The sequence below is a fragment of the Orussus abietinus genome, unplaced genomic scaffold (assembly GCF_000612105.2).
Source record: "Orussus abietinus isolate OABI.00-Male unplaced genomic scaffold, Oabi_2.0 scaffold7, whole genome shotgun sequence".
NCBI classification, from domain to species: domain Eukaryota; kingdom Metazoa; phylum Arthropoda; class Insecta; order Hymenoptera; family Orussidae; genus Orussus; species Orussus abietinus.
The window spans coordinates 1,209,927-1,231,940 of NW_019394453.1; the positions used below are offsets into that span (position 1 = coordinate 1,209,927).

General features: G+C 43.5%; 1 protein-coding gene across 1 annotated transcript; it reads left to right on the forward strand.

The window, feature by feature from the left end:
• The first annotated feature begins 1,574 nt into the window (after window positions 1-1,574).
• Window positions 1,575-21,114, forward strand: LOC105704100. The gene is made up of 7 exons (XM_012433039.2): window positions 1,575-2,100; window positions 15,160-15,406; window positions 15,616-15,815; window positions 15,903-16,106; window positions 16,677-16,904; window positions 18,051-18,514; window positions 18,990-21,114. The coding sequence occupies exons 1-7, from the start codon at window positions 2,046-2,048 to the stop codon at window positions 20,934-20,936; spliced, it is 3,345 nt and encodes a 1,114-aa protein (XP_012288462.1). The 5' UTR covers window positions 1,575-2,045; the 3' UTR covers window positions 20,937-21,114.
• Window positions 21,115-22,014: the final 900 nt, after the last annotated feature.

The window sequence follows — 22,014 nt, forward strand, 5'->3', positions numbered from 1 at the left end:
TGTACCAAAATCTCCGTTCATCTGTGCGAGATTTTTAGAAAGATTCGCCCTGGACTGTAAAAAAAATGCGTCCGGAATACACGCTTTGAGTCATGGTACACGGTTAATCGGGCGCACATGATTTATCTCAATTTCGGTAATCGGTTCACGTCATTTATGGTAAACCATTTTTAGAAGATTGTAATAATAAGTTTCTGGCGGACGGTAGCATTTTCTAGATCCGCAAAGAGACGAATACGCGAGTCTAAACTGTTCTTCGATCCCCATTCTGTCACATCATGACCTGGTTTACTGAGGAAGCGGGTTAATCGCAGGATATTTATGTGAAACATAAACATTGGACATTTGTTAATTATACTTGATACCTTGAAAACTAATTTTATGGATTTATATGCATATGTGACTCGTTTGGAAAAACGTCCTTAACTCTCCATGTGCGCTTTGCTCCGATTTTAATTTTTAATTAACAAGTGCAATGCGAAATTGTATCGCAGTAATTTATTTCAGTAGGGGGGAAAGAAATTGGAAAATTACTGCGGAAATATGAGTCTGGTTAAAGGAACCCAGAGTCACCTTGCATGCGTAATATCGGGTTAATACAATCGCGATTAAATGTATTTAGTTCTAAACTCTATCGAGTCTCATGAACTGCGTTCAAATATTCATTATTAATTTAAAAATGCAATGCCAAAATGAATCCCGGCAATTTTCATCATTAGGAAAAAAGGGATTAAAAATTCCTGCGGAAGTACGAGTCTCGTTAAGAACGTATTTGGCGCGAAACTCAGTCGAGTGTGTTGAAAATCGTTCTAATTTTAATTTTTAATCGTAAAGTGCGATGCGACAATTCTTGTCGTTGGTAAAAAGAGATTGAAAAATTCCTGCGAAAGTACGAGTCTTGTTAAGAACGTATTTGACCCGACACAGTAGAGTCTGTTGAAAATCGTTCTAATTTTAATTTTTAATCGTAAAGTGCGATGCGACAATTCTTGTCGTTGGTAAAAAGAGATTGAAAAATTCCTGCGAAAGTACGAGTCTTGTTAAGAACGTATTTGACCCGACACAGTAGAGTCTGTTGAAAATCGTTCTAATTTTAATTTTTAATCGTAAAGTGCGATGCGACAATTCTTGTCGTCGGTAAAAAGAGATTGGAAAATCACTGAGGAAATATGAGTTTCATCGAAGGAACGCAGTGTTCACTTTCGTGTATAATATCGGGTTAAAACAATCGGACCACCGTCGTGACCGATCCGCGATAACAGTGGTGACCACGATTGGTCCACCTGATCAGGTCCTGCTCCCCTGCCCGAGCACATGAACCTGAAGCTATGTAAACACCGTTGGTGAGGAAGGTAAAGAGACGGTTACTGCCTGGTAGGAGTCAGTTCTGTTATAGTAGGCCACGAGGCAACACTCGCGACTCTCTCTTCGCTGGACAAGTCTTACCGGAGTGACTCGTATCGAGTCGTGAAACTCACGCCAGACTGGCAAATAAACCTTAAATTTGAGTGCAAACTGTAAACGGGAGTGGCCGTTCCAAAACAAACCAGCGAATCCGACTGTCATGTCGCCGGACAATCGGCTTAGAAATCCCGAGCCCTGCTCCGATATCAGCGACCGATAGGACGAATAACACAGACCGTTAATTATCACTATTTTCTCGCCATATATAAATCGAATCTATTGTCATTAATATTAATAATATAAACTATACGTTATGTCTGAATAGCTCGACAAAATGAGATGAGTCGGTCATTTCGTTTGATCGGGAGATTTCAATCGTTTATTTTGGAAAGTTCGGAGAAACGGGCAACACGGTCGAGCTGATTTAACGGTGAATTTAATGTTCAGCTGAATGTTATGGATTTTTTTATGGAACGCGGTGGGAATATCTTGCCCGAATTCGGACGTTTTTAGGGTTTCTACGTTTTAATTATTTCTCGGGGTTCTCTTGATAGGGTGATAAGATACATGCGCGGGTGTCGGTGTTTTTAAAAAATGGATATCTAAGAGAAGAGAGGGTTCAAGGCGTCCCAGGTCGTGCGATGATCGGCAAAATTCTCGTTGGCTTTTGGTTACTGCGTTGGATCGGCCTCCTAGGTATGTAGAAATTATTTCTTATGGTGTAATTACGTAATTCATTTTTTAATGCATTTATGTTATGTATTCACAGACCTGAATAGACCCAAGCGCACATTACACATGATTGATGTCATACTCTTGCTCATGAACGAAGGAATCCTTTCGTCCTAAGAATTACCATTTACTTGATATTTATTTGTCTCGGGTGAAGTCGCAGGAATAATTTACTCACCTGAGGTGAAGTAATATTCTGACCTCACGTGCAGATAAATAACATTACTATTTACATCGCATAATGTCAATGCTTAACGTTCTCCAGCGATTTACATCCTACTTTAGTACTTCCATTAAAGTTGAATTTTATTTTTCTCTCTCGTAAGGTCGAAAGAATAATTTACTCCTGAGAGTGGAATAATACTTTAGTAAATAATTTTTATAAAGTACAGTAACTCCATGTCTTAATATTTAAACCGATTTTTTTTTTACTAGTGGTTTATTTTCGACTTGTGTCTCCATTATAATGAACATTCATTTCCCTCGCGCAAAGTCGTAAGAATAATTAGCTCCTGTAAGATGATGTTCCGACTTCACCTATTGATCAATCATTCCGATCAAATGTAACCGGCTCGTAATTTTAATATCTATGCCAGTGATCTCCAGCAATTTACTCGTCATCATTACTCGGGATATGATTTTCCAAGAAAAAAAAAGAAAAAGAAATATCCGGCACGACGAGTCACCTTACCTGGCCAAGTGTGGAACTTGGCCGACTGGCCTGCATTTAGAAAAAACTCGGTATGACACTTTCAAACTGGTCATATTTAAAGTCTTTTACGAAAGTGTCACGTCTGATCTTTCGTCGATTAAAAATGAAGGAGCGACCGCTTAGCGTCCTTTCTAGCCATTAATTGGGAATTAATTAAGCGCTAGAGAAATTCGGGCGAGAGCCTGGACAGCGATTTTAAATGGCTGCCAGTATTTTGACACATTATTTAACCAGGAAATCGAATGACCACATCGAGGTCGGCGCCTCCTCGGAGATTTGAAATTCGCGAGAGTGCGCAAAACTTTCCCCAAAGCGATCGAACGTGTCCGGATTAACCTATTCGAAATTCGGCGGAATTTAAGACGCAACTCGGCCGCCATCTTGGAATATTTATGTCCTTCATCCTATTTAATTCGAGGCGGAAATCTCGCAATAATGAAATCGGGACTCGGGCAACGAACGATGATAAATCGCCGCAAAAGTCGATCGTTGAAAGGAACGTTAATGATTTCTCAACCGTATGTTTATCGTTAGTTGAGATTATGTTGAACTGATGAGCTGTTATGCAACTTTTACCAAGCAGGCTAGAACGCAAGGCTTAAGGCTGTGGAATTATGAAATCAACCTATCAAGGACGCGCCATTAAACGAATGCAATAATGCTTACGCCTTGTTGGACACGTTTACCATGACTGAGCTTTCCCCATAATTGTATCGCACTTTTAAATTAGTTAAACATCCCTGTACATAACGCGTGTATATGATATTAATTGGAGGGACTTCGCGGAGGGGAATATTGTAAGAAAAATCTTGTCAAAATTCAGTAGGCCTGTCCTTTTTATATCATAATTCATTGTACATGCAGTTCTTGCTTTACAAACTCCTCAACAACTTATTTTCTTTCTACCACTTCCTACCGGAATGTTTATCTTAAACCGTGCGCTGTTAACTTTTGAAATATTCTATTATCGTATCAGAGGGTTTATTTTAAATCGTGCACGGCATTCCGAATTCTCGATTTACGTGTATTCATACATTTTCTAATTTATAATTTTTCCATTTTTCTGTGTTAAACTCCAGTTATGAGGTGCATAAAAATGTATGTAAATTTGATCGATTTTCATCAGCCTAGAGGGAGGAACCTGCTTGTATAATTAAGAATTAATTTCATGTGTGGTTAAAAATGCATAACAGTCTATACAGCATTTACAATTTCGAGCACACGTTGTATAGAGGAATTGTGCGTGTACACTGTACACACGTAAGGATCGGTGGCTCTGCACTCGGCAATCGACAATCAACGAGCAGCGAAAGCGCCGTTCCTCGATGCGTTATACACGCGCTCGGTAGCTGTATAGAGACAGTGAAAAGTAAAGCCCAAGCAAATAGAATCGACGCCTTTGTCGGGCCGATAAAATACGAAATTTCTTGCTCAATGCCGATCGCGGCCGCCATTGGCCATCGGCTCGTTCTTGGAAGAGACTGGTCGCCAGTTAAAATCGTGAAAGTGGTTCGCGATGGAAAGGCTCGAAATTTCTGCGAGAAATCCTCAGGCGTAGGTGGACGGTCAGTCGGCGGTCCCAACCTACTTTTCGAGGTCACTTAAGAGGTCTTCCTGCAGCTCGCGGGACAATAAGCAGCCATTTTGGTCCGACCGATCGGCGATCCATATTCAATGGATAGTCAATCGATCGTCGATCGATCCTCGATCGATCCTCGACTGATCACGACCGACGCATGATGTGGTCCAGGTACCTTTCTCTCCGACTCCTTCGCCCTCCTCTTCTGGGCTGCACCTCGAAACACGGGATTCCAATTAGCTCTTTAAACGGGGATTTTTGTCTTATCGTCATGCGCTCCTGAGATACCTCAAAAAAGTGGAAAAGTACTATAGAGAGAAATATACCCTTAAATGCTAAGGGGATGAGAAAGTGGCTTCTGAGGGGCATAACGTTCATGAAACCTTTCTACGAACTGGATCTACCGAATCGTTTCAAACTTTACAACTTGAACATGCTGACTATAAGAAAGGTTATGACACTCATAGAATTTCGATTTTTTAAAAAAATTGAAATTTCATGGCTATCTGGATCGTCTTTATAGCCTCCACGTTCACATCGAGGTTGGAAACGATTCGGTACATTCAGTTCGAAGAAAAGTATCATAAACGAGACCTCTTTGACGCCACTTTCACATCACCTTAAGGTATGAGTGAGTATGTACTGATTTCTTGTACGCTGAGAAAAGAATTTCTTTGAATAATGCTCATTTGGACGAGATAACAGAGTTTCGGTAGAAAGAACATGTAATTACCCCGAAGAATTTGTTGCTTATCATTTTAAGAAATTTTTGTAACCCCATTCAAGGAAATCATTTCTTTGAAAGAAAAAAAAAGAAAAAATGTTTTTTCTCAGAGTATATAAGAAATACTTTACCTGTGCCGATTTATGCCTTATACCACGCATTCCTGAGGTACCTGAATAAAATAGGTAAGCACTTTGGAGAGAGGTCTATCCTGCAATGTTAAGGCTGGGTATATACGTAATGATTCCTTGGTTGTAAAAAATACTTTATACGTAATACCAAGAGCCGCGGTTGCGTCTCGGACAAGTTCACGGGCTTCGACTGAGCGCTGCGTCTCTTTACTCTGAACACCGCTTTAAATTTCCCATCTAATTTTCATTCAACCACCGATGCTGTTATTAAAACTTACTGTACACTTTTTAAACATAGAATATGTAAATTGTTACACATAGATTTTGGGACACTCGATGAAATTCCTAAATTTTGTAAGGAAGAAATGGATGAGATTAATAAATAAGTAAACTCGTAAAATATCTCGATGCCATCTAGTGCGACAGGGGCACTGTTTCAAAATGTATGATCAGGATAAACAACTCACAGTAACAAGCAATTTTAGTTGTTTCAGTAAATGTAAACATTTGAAAACGGGTCGACATTTTTTTTTTCCGGAATTTTTTTGGATATGGGAGAAACAAAAAAACGATCACTTCGCTGGAGCAATAGAAATTCTATTCAGAGTTGCAATATTCTTTAAAAATAATAACGAACTGTATATCACTCATTCGATTAAGTAATAACAATACATTTATGCTGTCGGTGCAATTATTACTGCAATAACAGCAAAACTTTATCAGCAATGCTGTGCTTCGTTAAAAGTGCAAATATCACTTTGTTCCGTGTAGAAATCATGCCTGTTTATAAATTATATTACATACATAAAAGAACGCAGTCCAGAAAAACTTCAGTTCGCCGTGAAGTTGCACCACCGCGCCTGCGCAGTTCCTCAGGCGAAAAATCATTTTTCGTAACGCGGTTACTTACGCAGGAGGAGGTGAAAAATAAAGAGCGAGGGATTGATCTCAAGGAAGAGTATGCCCGTGGACATATTGTGTAACTTAGCGGACACGTTTCGCCCTTAATTACGCGTTTAACGCGTTCCGGGAAAGGATTCTCCACGCCGAAAGAGGAAGTCTTCGCGCGGGACCAAAATGGCGGCGCGCCCAAGCGAGCCGCTCATTATTTCGGGCAGGGTTGCACATTTTTGAAATCCATCACGCCTCTTCGCGTTACCTCGACTTCCGGTTTTATTTGTCGGGGATCGAGGTGCATCGCTCCTTGACGTGGAGAACATCTCCGGCGACAGGACGATGGCCTCTGGCTGCCTCGAACGGGGAATTTCTACGGTCTGACTGCCGGATACTTTCTCCCATTTCGTTTGGCAGTTTTTCTCTTTCGCTCTTTAAAGCCCCTTTAAGGACTCGTTTTTCTTGCTAATCGGTTTTATTAACCGAGCACATTCGCCAAAAGTTGCCACCCGTAAGGAAAAAGTGTATTTATGTTTAAGAAAGGCTACTTCCGCAACGATCAAGATTTCGAGAAATAAACAGAGATGAAAGATCAATAATCCGGTTACGTTGATTGGATCTTCGTCGCGTGGATTAGCCTCTCTTGGTAATCGATTATATCAATCGATCACATTCGCCGAAAGTGTCCGCACCTTCGAGGAAACGTTGCTTCTTATACCGAATGAAATTTCACCGCGTTAATGAAATTTTCTAAAATGAAATGAGATAAGGAAAAGCAATCCAGTTACGTTGATTGGACGTAGAAGACATCGAGAGGCCTTAAGGAGACTCTCGGTCTTCTATCGTTTTTGCATAGCGGACATTGACAGCACTTACCACGCGCAATAAGTGTAAACGTCATGGTGATTACAAAGCCGCCGACTTAACAGCTGTTAAACCATCACTTGCCACTCGCAGAGTCAATCCTTTATACTGCGCCGTTAAGTTAATAAGTAATTAAGATTTTTCTTCTTCCTGAGAAAAAAAAAAATCTGTATATTAAATCCCGGCAGTTAACGTTATTAGTGATACTTCCTAATTTCCTGGCGAAGCAATTGAAATTCCGCCTTGTGCATGTTGGGGCTCTCGGTAAATTCGGTATTGTTGCTTTCGGGTATTTTGAGGAATTCTTCGATGCAGAAAGATGACACTGATGGCGGAGAGTCTTCTTCTTTGACCCACTCTTTCCAGGTGACAATGTCGTTCCCGTGGCAAATAGACATCTACGTCCCACTGTAAACTCCGTTAACTGCGGGATTCAATTTCTGCCGGCACTTTAATGTACCGCTTTAGCGGTGGCATTTGCTGTTTCTGCAATTCTTATTCCGACAACGGCCTGGCCAATTGCGTCCGGCTAAGTCTTGCTTGCGCGACGTTTCGAGCATTTACTTCTCTTGCGGCACGTCTCAATGAGACCGCTATTATGTTTAATTTCATTACAAGTCTTGCCCCCGTTAACAAATAATAATTCGACACTCTTTATCACTTTAGAGGAATACTTTCCAACACCACAGGATTTTTTTTTACTTTTTCTTTTCTCTGCCACGTTTTAACGAGACCGCTATTTCATGTCATATGGATAAAAATTAGACTTTAAAAAATAACCGATTTCTTCTTTTTTGTTTCTTAGGGATTGATTTCCTTATCAGGAGTTTTTATGCGTTTCTAACTCTCCTGCGAAGAACGTATCAATGGGATCGTTATTTTATTTAGCCTCGTTACAGCAGATTCAGAATTCATGACAGATTACACAAGTGCTCGACATTCCATATTACGTAAATCCTGCCGACAGATAATGCCTCTTAATTTTTCTCTTAATTCTCAGGGGAATTATTTCCCTCGGCCCTGTTCCCTGAAAAGGGTAATTGCCGAGGCAATTGCGAGACACTCTGTCACTCCATCTCGAAACAGTGTAACATTCCATGGTGTAATTTACCTAGATCAGCTTACCGCGGTCCCTTCACTCGATCCATATTCAATCGCCGATCGAGATCCAATTCCATCGATGCCGTTAATTCCTGCCTGCAGAACACCAATTTCCCATAAATACATAAATAAGTACCCGTATTTGTTATCGTCCGATCAACCGTTTTCGATTGCCAATAGCCCTGCTTAAACTCGGTTCTTTTTCTTTCAGAATAATAATTGAACTCCAGGTCGACAATCAAGTAGCCATTGCCCTTTGTCGCCTGAAATTCCAATATCTGTCTCATTTACGACAACTTATATATTCTAGTTCGACAATTGCAACTCGGTTCTTTATTTCAGAACGATAATTGAATCTCAGTTTGACATGAAGACATCCAAGAAGCCATTCCATATCGCCTGAAATTACGATATCTGTCTTATCGCGATGGTTCCAATATCCTTTTTCAACAATTGCAACTCGACCTTGCGATGTCACTCGACCTGGCCAATTGTCTTTTTATATATANATAAATATAAAATCGTGTTCGATGTACACAGCCGAGTGACAAATAGCGGCGATTAACTGTAACCCTTTTCTCTTCCCCTCGGCATTATTCAAGCTTTTCGCATTCGAGGTCACGGGCATTATCTTCCATACATGACATTTCCGCTTGCAAAAGTGGGATTAGCTGTTCGCGACGTCCCACATCCTCAATTTCGACCCCGTTTTAATGCCTCCATTGAGTGCCTCAGAGGTCCTCGACTTTAACGTAGAATCTTTAAAGGATTACATTGCAACGAGTGCTGCGATTTTTGTAATCTTTTATTTTTGGTAGAAAAAAGGAAAAACCAAATAGAACTTCTATCGACGGGACTTCGTTACACGAGTATAAAAGAACGTGTAGATATTTCTTCCTTTTCCTTTTTTTCTTCTAATACTCTTACATCTTAGGGTATAAAGAACAAAATGAAGTAAACAGTTTTTGGAAAATCAAAAGTTGGACGTGTCAATACTTTCCTTCCGCGCTCACGAGTCAGATGTTAAAATTTCAGTCCGCTCGGTGGAATACTCTTTAAAAAAATGTTTAATTGTAGTTGAATCGTTTCAAGGGTTCCACATCACCTTAATGTATCCTATCGGATCGATTAGAGATCAGCCGCAGCGGAGAAATCGGACGCACCTCCGGAATCGGCTGATCTCGCGACCTTAGGCCTCTTCATGTACGAGTGAATCACACCGCAAGAAAGCCTCAACGTTGAAGTTCGCATGCGGAGAAAACCGAGTAGCAGGATATATTTAGAAAACACTGTTCCTCAGGGTTAAAGCGGAGGCTTCTTGCGGCAACTCGCTCGTGCTAATGAACTTGCACAGAGGTGATTTCTTTTTCTTATTTTCTTTTTCCACGGAAACATACCTCACTTCACCCGTACTTTTCACTCTTACCTCCGGTTTCCTCCCGGCACTTTCGGCGTCGAGATTTCCGGCCGGTCCGCCCAGATTTCCTCTTTCTACGATTTCCAAAAAGCGGCGGTTTCACCCGGTTCTGGAAGTAGGTCTCAGTGGCACCTGGAAATCTCAAAACCAAGATCAATTCCCAGTCCGGGCAGGATAATTACCCTACCATTCGGCATTTTTACCGTCGTTTCATTGCCAGGTCGAGCGCAAGATGGCGGCGCGCCCGTAAACACGTGGAACGGATTTTGACGTCCTGTTGCGAGATTTTACAGCCACTTCGGCAATTATGCGGCCGTCCTTTTTTAGGTATAGGGAACGCGTGGAGGGATTTTACTGTCTCGGTCCGTCTTCTTTTCCTGCAGTTAATCTACGCCCGGGTTCGACGGCCTCGAGAGCCACGCGGAAGTAGAAACCGTGTCGTGCAGCCCGATTTTTAGGCGGCCCTTCGCCAGCAGGCATTCTTCTCTCGACTTTTTCCCGGCCCTCCGTAATTCGGGGATCGCATTAGCCTATACATATATCTACTGTAAGGAGGCTGAGTAAAATGCAAGGGGGGTTCGGTGACCCCGGGCCACCGGGAAGTGGTAACTATGTCATCATCCAATCTTCAAGATGGCCGACCCTTTTCGAAGACCTCGCTCGGCGAGGAACTTCGCCACGCCTTTGTATTAAGCCGACACAGATGGATCCAGCGAGGTGCACGTAACGGTTCTCGTGAGGTGAATCGACCCCTGGCCGAGAAAAAGAAAGGATCTCCATTTAATCGGGAGTCTTCTTTCAGCCGTCGACGTTCGACGCCACCCAACCAACACAAAATTGTGAAATTCATGTTTCATACACGTAGATTTAAGGGAAATAGGGCGGTAGGGGTAAAAATTAAACGTTTATCCACCCATGATTTTTTTTTTCTCTACGTTAAATATATATTTATCCTTATATAATATGTGTTTATACTTAGTCGAGATGAAACGTATACTCTAACGTAATGTATTTCTTTTTTAACAAATTTAACCTAGACGTAACAAATTACGGTAGCACTGGCGAGGCAGCATTCTAGCGGCATTTTTGAGTCCGAAAAATATTCAACTGGTATTAAAAAAGATCGTACATTAAATAGGACAGTGCAATAGTATCATGGCGCTCTAAGCAGGGCTGTCTACAAAGACGTACTTAAACATTTCCAGGACATTAGTAAAAAAGTTGTTTGTCTGGAGGGAAAAAAAGGAAAACGTTCGAAATCAAGTACTGTTAAACGCAAATTTTCTAACACATGTTATAAGTCTATTACACATATGTGCTACACTTATAACATATGTTATAAATTGTATTTGAAAATATGTAATAAAGTTCTGATACCACGTCCGAATAAAACTTCGAAGTCAAATGTTGTAAAATTGTAATATTCTTTTCAACGGTGTGTCCATGGGGTCCCGTTGTGGCTCGCCGCAAAGGCAATCCCTTCCCAGATAGACACCATTGTCTCGCACCTACCGTTACGTAAAGTAACGAGAGTCCGTACCATCCGTCCACGTTTGCGTTGGTCCCATCCAATTTACTCGGCCGTTTTTGGTTAGGCAATAAGTCGTCCTATTAGCTCGTGAAGGACGAAGTGTCGGTTTCGGTACGATGGATCCCAACCGGAACCACGAATCGACGAAAACTCGTCTGCAATGTCCTTTCGAGGTGAGCTCAATAATTGGGACGCCGACCCTGAGAGCCTACAGAAGAAAAATACGATACGTTAACGGAAAGGCTAACTGCGACGGCAATCACGTGTAAATGCAGGGGCAGCAGTTTTGTGGAATTCTGATTTCTCTTTCAGCAGCCTCGGGTGCTGTCGAATTAACGCTGGAAGTGCGAAATGAACGCATGTTTGTAGCTGTAGCTCCTGCCGCAGGGAAATGGGCAAATGCGCGAGGAGTACTTGAATTTACACACCGTGATTCTGAAATTATTGTCGCGATTAAGCTAGGAGGGATAGAAACGTTGCTGTAACGAGCTAATCGTTGCAGCATTTGAGGTTTCGACTGCAGGAGCGGCTTAATTCAATGTTTTCCTAAGCATCCAAGATGGCGGACCGCGCGTCGCCGAAGCGTCCTATTGCAGATTATAAAAAAACTCGTTCGTTACGAAGTTTGCGGTTTTATAACGTCTCGTAGTTTTAAGCCATCTACTGAACGTACTTAGAGAAATACTGAAATTGTTATAGTATTCGATGCGACGACTGGCGAGGAAGACTTAAAAGATTCCCAAGATGGCGGACCGCAGCACCCCGAGGCGTCCTATCAGAGGCTTTGAAAACTCATTCGTTACACAGTTTACAGGTTTATTACGTGTCCCTAATCCCGTAGTCGTTACAGTCATCCGCTAAACGTACTCGATTACAACCGAGAGAGGGGTCAGGCAGGGATTGAACCCACTCCAAGGTGCTCATTAAGCAGGAATAACGATCGCGTGCGCGTCAAAGTGTAGGATTCCTCGTTAGAGGCGTACTTTCATATCTGGGGTATTTTTTCTGAGCGAGACGGTTGCACAACCAGCGATGTCGCCTCGTGTGCTCCCATATTAGCAAGAGGCATTTCATATTTCATTATCTGGCAGCCTCCTTGCCCTTGTTGCGAGGAGCGCCGCGCTTCGTGGCGTCCTAACGCGCGACGGCGGCCATCTTGGCCGATCGCGGTTCACGTGTCTCCTTTTTCTCCGCATAAATATCAGGAAAAAAAAAAGAAAATCGGAACGCCGCGCTGCGATTGACAAATCGTAGGTGCAGGTGTATTTCGCAAGGTATTTACCAATCACCAGCAGACCAGACCGTTTTGGCCCGAGAAAATGCGTTAACCCCCAGGCACGACTGCCTCGCTTTTTCTCACGTTCTTTTTCCAAGCCGTTCTCTCCTTTCGCGCCCGCCATTGGCCCATTCCGTTCTCCACGTCGCGAAGTGCCCCGAAGAGCTCCCCGCGGCTTCTTCACCGTAAAGTTTCTCTCCACACTTCAAGGCCTCTTCGAATTTACCGAACATACCCTGGGGCATGCAAATAATAGGTGAAATATTTGCAAAAAGAATCGCCCAGTTGCGCCACTCCCGATTTCGCGTGACCGTTCTTTTGCCGCAATGGCGGCGGCAAGTTTCGGGCCCGTTTCACGGGAAGTCGTTACGTGTTATCGTTGCAAGATGATTGGAGAGGATTAGAAAAACACGGCGCAAACTGCCCAGGGTATTGTCGCGAAACGGAAGCACCGTTTCCATTGAGATACCAAGAAGAGAATGAATGAACGCTCGTTGACCAAAATGGAAGCTCATTGCATTCTGTTAGTCTCTACATGGTTGCGTGTTTTGTTGGCGGAAATTATGTGTGTATATATATACATATATATCGTTCCATTATTTGTCTGTTCTTCCATTGTTTTTAGTGTTTCGCGCCGAGACGCGTGCAGACTCGCCTGCGTGATTATTTTTTGTTCGCGATTCCAGGGCGGAAGTGGGTCGTAAGTTCAAGATGCGTGCTGATGCAATTGTTCGCCACTCGACCCGCAAACCCAGACAACGAAACAAGTACCGACGGTTTCCAGGAGCTTGTCCCGGTGCAGACGGCTGTGAGAACCGGGATCCGAAGCTTCTGAACGCTTATTGTCGAAGACATCGCGTGCCCGTTGATGCCGACCCGTTCCAAGAGGAAAAATGGCGGCGATTTCAATGCGCGGCCGCGCAGTACGTCGACGCGTCCACCGGAGCATTACCTCAACTGGATGTTCGATTAAACTTCGGGAAAAAGTTCCCCTCGATAACCGGCCATCCGTGCCGCCAGGATCCTTACAATCTGCAATAAAAAGCCTGAAAACAAACGTCGATTACCTGGAGAAGAAAAATTCATTCCTTACGTCGGACAACCTCGCGTCGTCTGGGAATGAAGGAATCCTCGTAATGCTCGTATTAAGTAAAACAGTACATACAGTAATGGTCTATCGTTCATATCGTATCTATGTCACGCGTAATACCTACTCCTAATCGGTTCTTGAATAGTTCTCCATTTTTTTTCCCCAGAGAAAAAAGACGCGAACAATTTTAATCACTCTCGCTTATAATTTAGTTTAATACTTCTTAATTTAATAATGAGGAAAATAATGTTTCAATAACAACGTACCATAGCAAAAATTTGAAATATTGTACCTTTAACGTTTATAACCTTAATGTAATTAAAAATGAGTTGTCCCTTAATGATCGAGTGATATCGAGTTTTCCCACGTTTTTCTGCTACCTACGTGCCTCTTGGCACTGTTTCAAAAGTATCGGCGCGTTTAGGTGTAATAAAAAAAAGAAAAGAGAATTATCCCAAGATTATCCAAGAATCGATAAGTAGCACTATCGATTATGCAATGGCACCCGAACGGCGCGACAGAAAATTCAAAATGGCGGCGCAAAGAAACCGAATCTCGACCCGCTCACCCGAGACGGGGGGATTCGCGATAATGGCTTATTGCGAAGTCAATCTGCGCCGGTTAAAAACGGGGAAAAAGGAGGGCCCTGCGTTTTTGCAGGGCCCACAAAGAGCGTTAAAGAGCGAACGCGAAATTCCGGGGTTCTTGCAGTTGCTGAGCTCGAAAGCGCACCGGACCGTATCAGCCAAGTTGGTACATACGTTATGATAATAACGATAACGGCGCAACCAGCATCGACCCCTGTACGCTACTTTAGGTGGACAAAGCTCGCACAATTGCCCGCACTTCCGTCCCACCTCTCAAAGAATTGCCCAACCGCCGCCATCTTGTTCCGTCGTGTGCAAATTAACCGGCGAAAGTCGCGAATCGTTCGCGCTGTAAACCGGAAGTCCATTTACATGCACAGAGGATCCCCATCGGGGAGATTTTCACCGGTAATTTAATTCTAAACCACCTCGATAAAAACCTTTCTCCCCTGTTGTATGAAAACATTGGCGACGCGATTTTCGCCCGTTACCCCGCAAGGCATTCCTGACTCGCCATTATGCTATGTTAAATTAGGAAATGCTACGTTAAATATTAATGCGGATTATCAGTCCGGTACTTTCGAGGAAAATTGATAAATCACGTAACACCTGCCAGTTATTGTCCAGCTACTCGAGTGGCGGCCTCTTAAACGGCGATTTAATTGAATTAGAAATTGATGGTCAGTGGTGGGATTTAGAACCAGTTGTTCCTTTATCGCGCCATTTCTCGCTGCAGCTGTTGTCGGGGATAACGGACCTGGGCTCTGATAAATACATTATTTAACACTTTTTCCGTCAATAAGAAGCAGACCTCGATTGTTGGCCACGAACCTGTTACACGCCCGGCCCAGTTTCGAACCACTTTCGGCCGATCGGGATTGTGAAAATCGATTGTGGTAATCGCAAGGGGTAGGTCAGTAACTGGACCTGATCCTTGAAGGTGACATTACAATTTCTTTCATTTCCATATTTTTCCTTTCATCCTATCAAGATTTTCGACCGCGGTGACATTGAAATTTCTTTCGTTTCCATTTAATCATCGGATCAGGATTTTCGACTGCGAGTTTACAAGTGAATTTTAACGGGTGTCTCAAAGGATCATTGCGTCTCTTTTCAGCGGATCCTGCTGCGGCGCAAGGATGGCCGACACCTCTCCAGGAGTCTTTGGACGAGAAAAACGACGCCGAAATCTTTAAGGCAGTCGTGGAGTCGATGAGAGAATGGGAGACTCACAGGAAATACTCTCACAGGACGAAAAGGGAGGTCTCCAGGGTTTGCTACGAGGATGTCGGTTGCTTCGAGGACACCGGCCCTTTTAGCTACCTGGAGAGGCTGCCATCGCCACCGAAGGATGTCGGAACCAGGTACCCTGATTCAGGACTTAACCCAAAGAAAAAATAATTCCCCTCAGTAAGCAATAAATATTGAAGAAAAATATAAGGAATATACCCTTACATACATTATGCTGATTATCGACATGAAATTTAAAGAACAATTTCAATTGTTTTTTAAAATTATCCAGGTTCTTTCGGCATCAAATTTAGATAATCTCATTATTTTTTTTATCTCCCAGGTTCTTGGTGTATGGAAGCAGGAAAGCAAGGTCCATTCCCATGGAGGTGCCAGCCGACGATATCAATGATAACGCCCATCGAGCTATAGATCCCGATCTTCCCACCAAAGTGATCGTCCACGGCTTTGGATCTGGCTGCGAGCATGTCTGGGTCTACGAGATGAGATCCGCTCTCATGTCGGTCCAGGAATGTAACATAGGTACATTAAGTCCATCCAATCCAGCAAATGTCCAAAGAAAAAGTATGCAATTATTTTTTTATCACATTCTTCCATTTTTCATTCCAGTCTGCGTCGATTGGGGTCCAGGAAGTGCGATGCCCAACTATGTAAGGGCAGCAGCCAACACCAGACTAGTTGGACGACAGCTGGCCAAGCTGGTCCGCAATCTTAATGTACCTCTTGATAAGGTCCACCTGATAGGATTCAGTTTAGGTGCCCACGTGGCAGGATTCGCAGGTGCAGAGTTAGGCAACGTCTCCAGAATCACAGGTCAGACTTCCTATCTTCACCTTAAGGTGATATCAATGTGGCTACTTAGGGGTCAATCATTTTCCCAACATTTCGCTCACCTCGGTTAACCCAATCGTTCGAAATTTCACCACGCAATTATGGAGACCCTAAGGAAGGTCTTGACCCCCAATAAATTCCATTTTATATATAAAAAGAAATAAAAATTGTTCACGAAAAAAGATTAAAAAATGAAATTTCATGAGAATCAGGACCTTTCTTAGAGCGTACATATTCACGTGGTAAGATTCGAGACTATTCGGTTCGCTTCAATTTTCATTGCAATGTCTAGTTTTCCCATCGTAGCTTCGAAAATGAACTTCCGCGAGATTAATCCACTAAATTGCTGGTCACGTGTGATAAGTGCATTGGCACGTGTTGGTGCACACGTAACTGCATTCCGGTGATGCACTGCTGCACCTCGTGAGAGAGGTTCGAAGCTACGTAATGGATGATTGTTACCAAGGAAGAGTTCCAGACTTTTTTCGAAACTTTCTGAACTTTTTGGCCGGAATATCGGGTTAATTATTTGCGTTGATTCTCTTCTTGCAGGACTCGATCCAGCGGGACCTCTTTTCGAGTCCCAGGACCCCAAGGCTCGATTAGACGCCTCCGATGCACGTTTCGTGGATGTCATCCATAGTAATGGCGAACAGCTGATCCTGGGAGGCTTGGGATCGTGGCAACCCATGGGTCATGTCGACTTTTATCCCAATGGAGGCAGGATGCAGACAGGATGCTCCAATCTCTTCCTTGGAGCAGTCTCCGATATAATCTGGTGTAAGTTAAGGCGGTTTCTAAGCCGTGTGAAATAATTATACATAAATGTGTGCTAGTATTAAAACGGTCTAAGTTAAAAATTTAAAATAAATTAATTTCGTCCCACACCTTCTGTTGCATATACTTAAATGACAATAACAACAAAAAAATGACAGACCATTTTGATAATTAAGGGCACAATTAATCTGCAAATCCGTCGTTTTTAACGGTTATCAGCCCCCAAGTTTTTCTATTGCTTCCGTTTTGTCAGGGCTTACCTGTGTTGAGCAAAAAACATTGTTTATTGAACATGAAAGGTAACGTTCAAATCGAATTACCGGATGTTACAAATCCTAAAACGTGGGTCTCAAAATAAACGGAAGCTAACAAAGTTTGGGATCCGAGGTAATTTGTCATCCGTGAAGAGAATCCTGCATCGTGATGAAGAGTACTTGCAAAATGTTTCAGTGAAAAAAAATTTGAAAATAATTGTAACTTTAAGGGGAATCACGGGAGACCTTGATCGAGTCTCGTCGTAAGGAAATGGAAACCGAGAAAAAATCTTAAAGTCAGACCCGGCGGAAGATTCTGCGACCGAGCCGACCGTGGATTAGAAAGCAACTTGGTCTTTTCACTTCTGCTACGGACTGGGAGGATCTCGTTACCTCCCACACGAAGAAGAAAAACCGATCTGTTTCTCCCCGGAGGGAAGAAAGTGGGTCATTGGCAACGAGCATTGCTCGTCGGATCACTTTTCATAGCGTCCGATAATTCCGAATGGTCTTAACGAGCGTCCATAAATTAGACGATTTAAGGACACTCAACGCCGGCCATTAAATCCTAACCTCTCAAGAATTTTCCTCCATAGCCGAGTATACACCTCGCATTAACCTCAAGCTCCATTAACTCCCCATTAAATAATTCTCGTGAATCATATTCACATATGTATATATAAAAGGAATTTCACGTTCTAAAGTAAATAAGACTAAAATTCAGATATACCTTTCCCATACGAGGAGCGAATACAAAATGGCCGAATCGAGTCCCACTTAATTTATGGAAAAAAAAAAAATGTAGGAAAATGGGATTTAATCTAGGATCGACTTTCTATTGAACTTTCTTCGTTTTGGGAGCTCGGAGCTTAGCAAAGTTATTTTTCCTTTGCAGCCAGCGCAGTGGAGGGCAGGTCTTTGTGTAACCATCGCAGAGCTTACAAGTTCTTCACCGATTCCGTGAGTCCAAAATGTCGGTTCCCGGCGTTTCCCTGTGACCATGGCTACGATGGGCTTCTTCGAGGGGACTGCTTCCCATGCGGAGTTAACGGCGCTAACAAACAGTGCGGGGATATGGGGTATTACAGTGACGTCTCACCTGGAAGAGGGCAACTCTACTTGGTGACCAGAGATGAGGAGCCATTTTGCGCTCATCAGTACCAAGTCAAAGTTTACAATAGTCGAGGAGAAAGACCTGCCAGGAGTTATGGAAAACTTCAGCTGACCCTGGTGGGTGAATCATCCTTCAACGAGACCTTTACTATGACTCGTAAAGACGACGAAGAGCTCCTCGTCGGCGCCATTTTGCACAAGATCGTCGTGCCGCATCCCGCCATCTTGAATCTCGAGGCGATTGAGGTACCACTTAATTTACAGCTGTAATTAATATTTTAATACATCGATTGGCGAAATAATTTCTATTGACAAAAAAAAACAAAAAGACCCTACATAATTAGAAACAACGTTCTAAAGAGGGGTTTTGTACCCAGAAGTAAAAAGAATCAGGCATAAAACAATGACTGAGTACGCTAAACGAGCAAGATCTGGCCTTGACAATCTGTTGAAACGCAATTATATCGAGTAAATGGCGCGAAACATTTTGAGAAAATTACAGTAATTATTAAAACCAATGTCATTTATATATTTCAATTGTGAACCAGTCAGGAGATTTAGATACGGAGATATTAACTCTTACAAGTTTGCCATGGCCATCCTTGACGTAAAGAAACTCGGTTGCGTTCGCGTGCGTACATGCAAACGTGTGTGTATTTGGCGCGGAACTCTGCCAAGATTTTTGATTTTCTTCCTACAGATGATCTCTGTTTTTTTTTAGATAAAATACACGGCCTACAGTGGGTGGATCTCCTCAGGGCTGGTATCTTGGAGCATCGACAAGGTTGGAATAGTGGACAGTTTCGGGAAGAGCTTGTCGATCTGCAAACGAGGCCTTACCCTGGAATCGGGCAGATCGGTTTATCTGCGACTTTATCCTGGGGAATGCAACATTCCCCCAGAACCGGAGACCCAGTTCCCAGAGACGTCACAAAAGCCTTTCCTGGTGGAACAATTTGCTCAGGACAAGCAGGGCGGCATAGGGCCCTTCACAAAGGAGCAAAACTACGAGAAAGGAAGCTACAAGATGGAAGTAATTCCCAGCGAAATCGCCCAACCTGAGAAAGGTCTTGGACCCTTTACAAAGGACCAGAACCCGGTCTTCGACGAGGATTTCCAGCCACAAAACATCTTCGGCAACGTCCAGATCTTCTCCGGAGGTTCTGAGGGCGGTCAGTCATCAGGTAATCCTTGGTCCGTGGCTGATCTGAACGACGGAGCCTCGAACTCCTTGGAGAACGTCGAGGGCGAAAAGGGCAGAGGCTTCTCCAACCCTAGATTCTCCAGGAAGTCGTCGACCATCGGTTCTCCAAAATCCACGAGCACAACGGATGGATCTAAGGACATCCAGGAGCCAGTTTTGCAGAAAAAGGAGACAGGTAGATCGCTGAGGCTCCCAGAAATCACAGAACCTGTGTTGAGACCAAGGGGTTCCAGGCAAAATCCAAGTCCGCAGGACTCCGGGAAGATACTGAAGATTCAGGATCCTGATCCTTTCCCCAGAGGATTCACCGTGCAGTTCCTTCCAGAGAGACTCGCCGGGATTCTTGCTCAAGCTGAGAGATACGCCAGGCAGACTTTGTTGCCTTTAATCTCGCAGTATACTCCTAGTTTCGTGGGAGGTACTCGAAGAGACGAGCCCAAATATTTCCCACCTTTGGGAGACATTGCTGAAGTGACCCTGGAAGATGTTACGAAGGGGTCCAGGGAGAGGGTCACGACTGAAAAATCTGGGAAAAGTGGAAACGGGAGGGGAGAGGATGCAGCCTCGCAGAGGAAGGCGAAGAACCAGGATAACGGTCCAGTTTTTATGGGGTCCAAGGACTCTTCAGGGTCTGATGGCTCATCTGGTGTCCAAAATACCACCGCAATGGTGGTCGAACTCTCGACCAGCTCTTCAGGGACTTCTAGTGTTAATAATCAGGGAGACGAAGACTGGGTGCCCGTAAGCAGGAAGACCATCATCGTCCCTGAGAACCTGAAGACGAGTAAACCGACTTCAACTCAAAGTCCGTCCATTATCAAGGAATCCACAACGTTGAAGGCAAAATACGAAAGCAAGTGGCTGAGCGAAGGCGATGGAGGCTGGTCCTCACAACCTGAAGAGCAGGATGCAGTTCTTGAAACGAAAATCTCAGACTGGGCCCCAGTGACCGATAAATCGCCAGTCGACCTTGAGGACCAGCCAACCTCTTCGGCAACTCAAACCGAGAAGTCCGAAGAAATGCCGATGAAGAAACCAGAAGTTTCCACAGTTGGGCCCGGAAGAGAGATCATTATTCCTCTCACGGGGGCGGAGGTGAAGAAGAGCAACGATGACACCCTGAAGACTAGACACGGCAAAAACTCGACCGGAAGAGACGAGCGGAAATACATTCCTCTGGTGGACTTCGAGCACCCTGATGAATTCTTCGCCTCCACTGTCGACAAGGTCGACACAGAACATTCTAAACAAGATTTGTCGACCAGCACGGAGACTGTTTCCCATATCCAGAAAATCCCTACGACTGCTGGGAGCAAATCTACTACCAAAAGTCAGCCCGTCATGAGAACCATAGTCTTCCCATACGCTTACGAGAAGCAGAAGGACCCCAGGACGAGGTACATCCCCCTAATCCCTGAAGAAGACATGGGAAAACCCTTTTCAGACACGGAAAGGGACCGATAAGAGGTCGGCGACCCTGATCACCGTGTGATCAATTTTAATCGCGAAAGCGGAGAGAGCTTACTCGAAGTTGTTCATTTTCACGAGAATCTACTGGAATTACATGCTAAAACGTCCCGAACATTATTGCGGTGTTTACTGTTTACGATTTGACACTTGATTTCAAATAAAGTTGTTTAAATAAAGTCCCATAAAGGAAGTTGTCATGTGCCACTTTAAAGCGCAGACTTCGCTCTACACTTCTGGGCCCACGAGTGATTACTAAAAATACGCTAGCAAAATGTAGCACGCCCAATTTGTTAAGATTAACCAGGATGAAGGAGTACAGAGAATCGCCCTGTAAATAGCCTGTTAATGTACAGTAATCGAGAAAATTAATATCGCCGGAAGAATTGGCACTTCGTAAGCGGATCAGTGTTTGGTAAAAATCGGTAGCCCCTAACTTTATTACTTTTGTATATAGGAATCTTTACTATATATATAATTCAGTGAAATTCTCTTATGTTCATTCGCGCTATGCCGTGTTACCGGTAATCAGTAGTTAATTATCGGCATACCCTCGTCACGTGATCGACACCACCTCGGCGTCGTGAACCATTTAGGATGCGATTAATGGTAAACCTATTTAAAAACTTGTTTGTATACACATGTAATACCAGCCAGTGCAGAAAGACCCACGAGGATCGAATAATCGGGTTTCCGCTCTTCTTCCGAGTCCCGTTTCGACGTCCTGGAAGTATTTACAGCCGCGACATGGACGCCATCTTGTTTAGCGCGAAGGCGGTAGGCGTTTCGCGGACGAGTCATATATAATATGTATATAAATATAAATGGAAGAGGCGATGTCAGTGTTTCCACTTAAAATAAATAATTCTATTTCCCTTCTAAATGCGCCCCCCACTCGGCCGAACTCGCGTCCGCGTTTGCAATTCTAGATTTTTGCAACTCCTCGAATTGAATGTCCGCCATCTTGGGATGTGGCCCTCCTGATATGTCCTCGCCCTTAAGAGGAAGGGAATATGAAACCTCCGCGATGAAAATTTATAATTATCAGTCCCTGCGGAACGGTAATATATATATA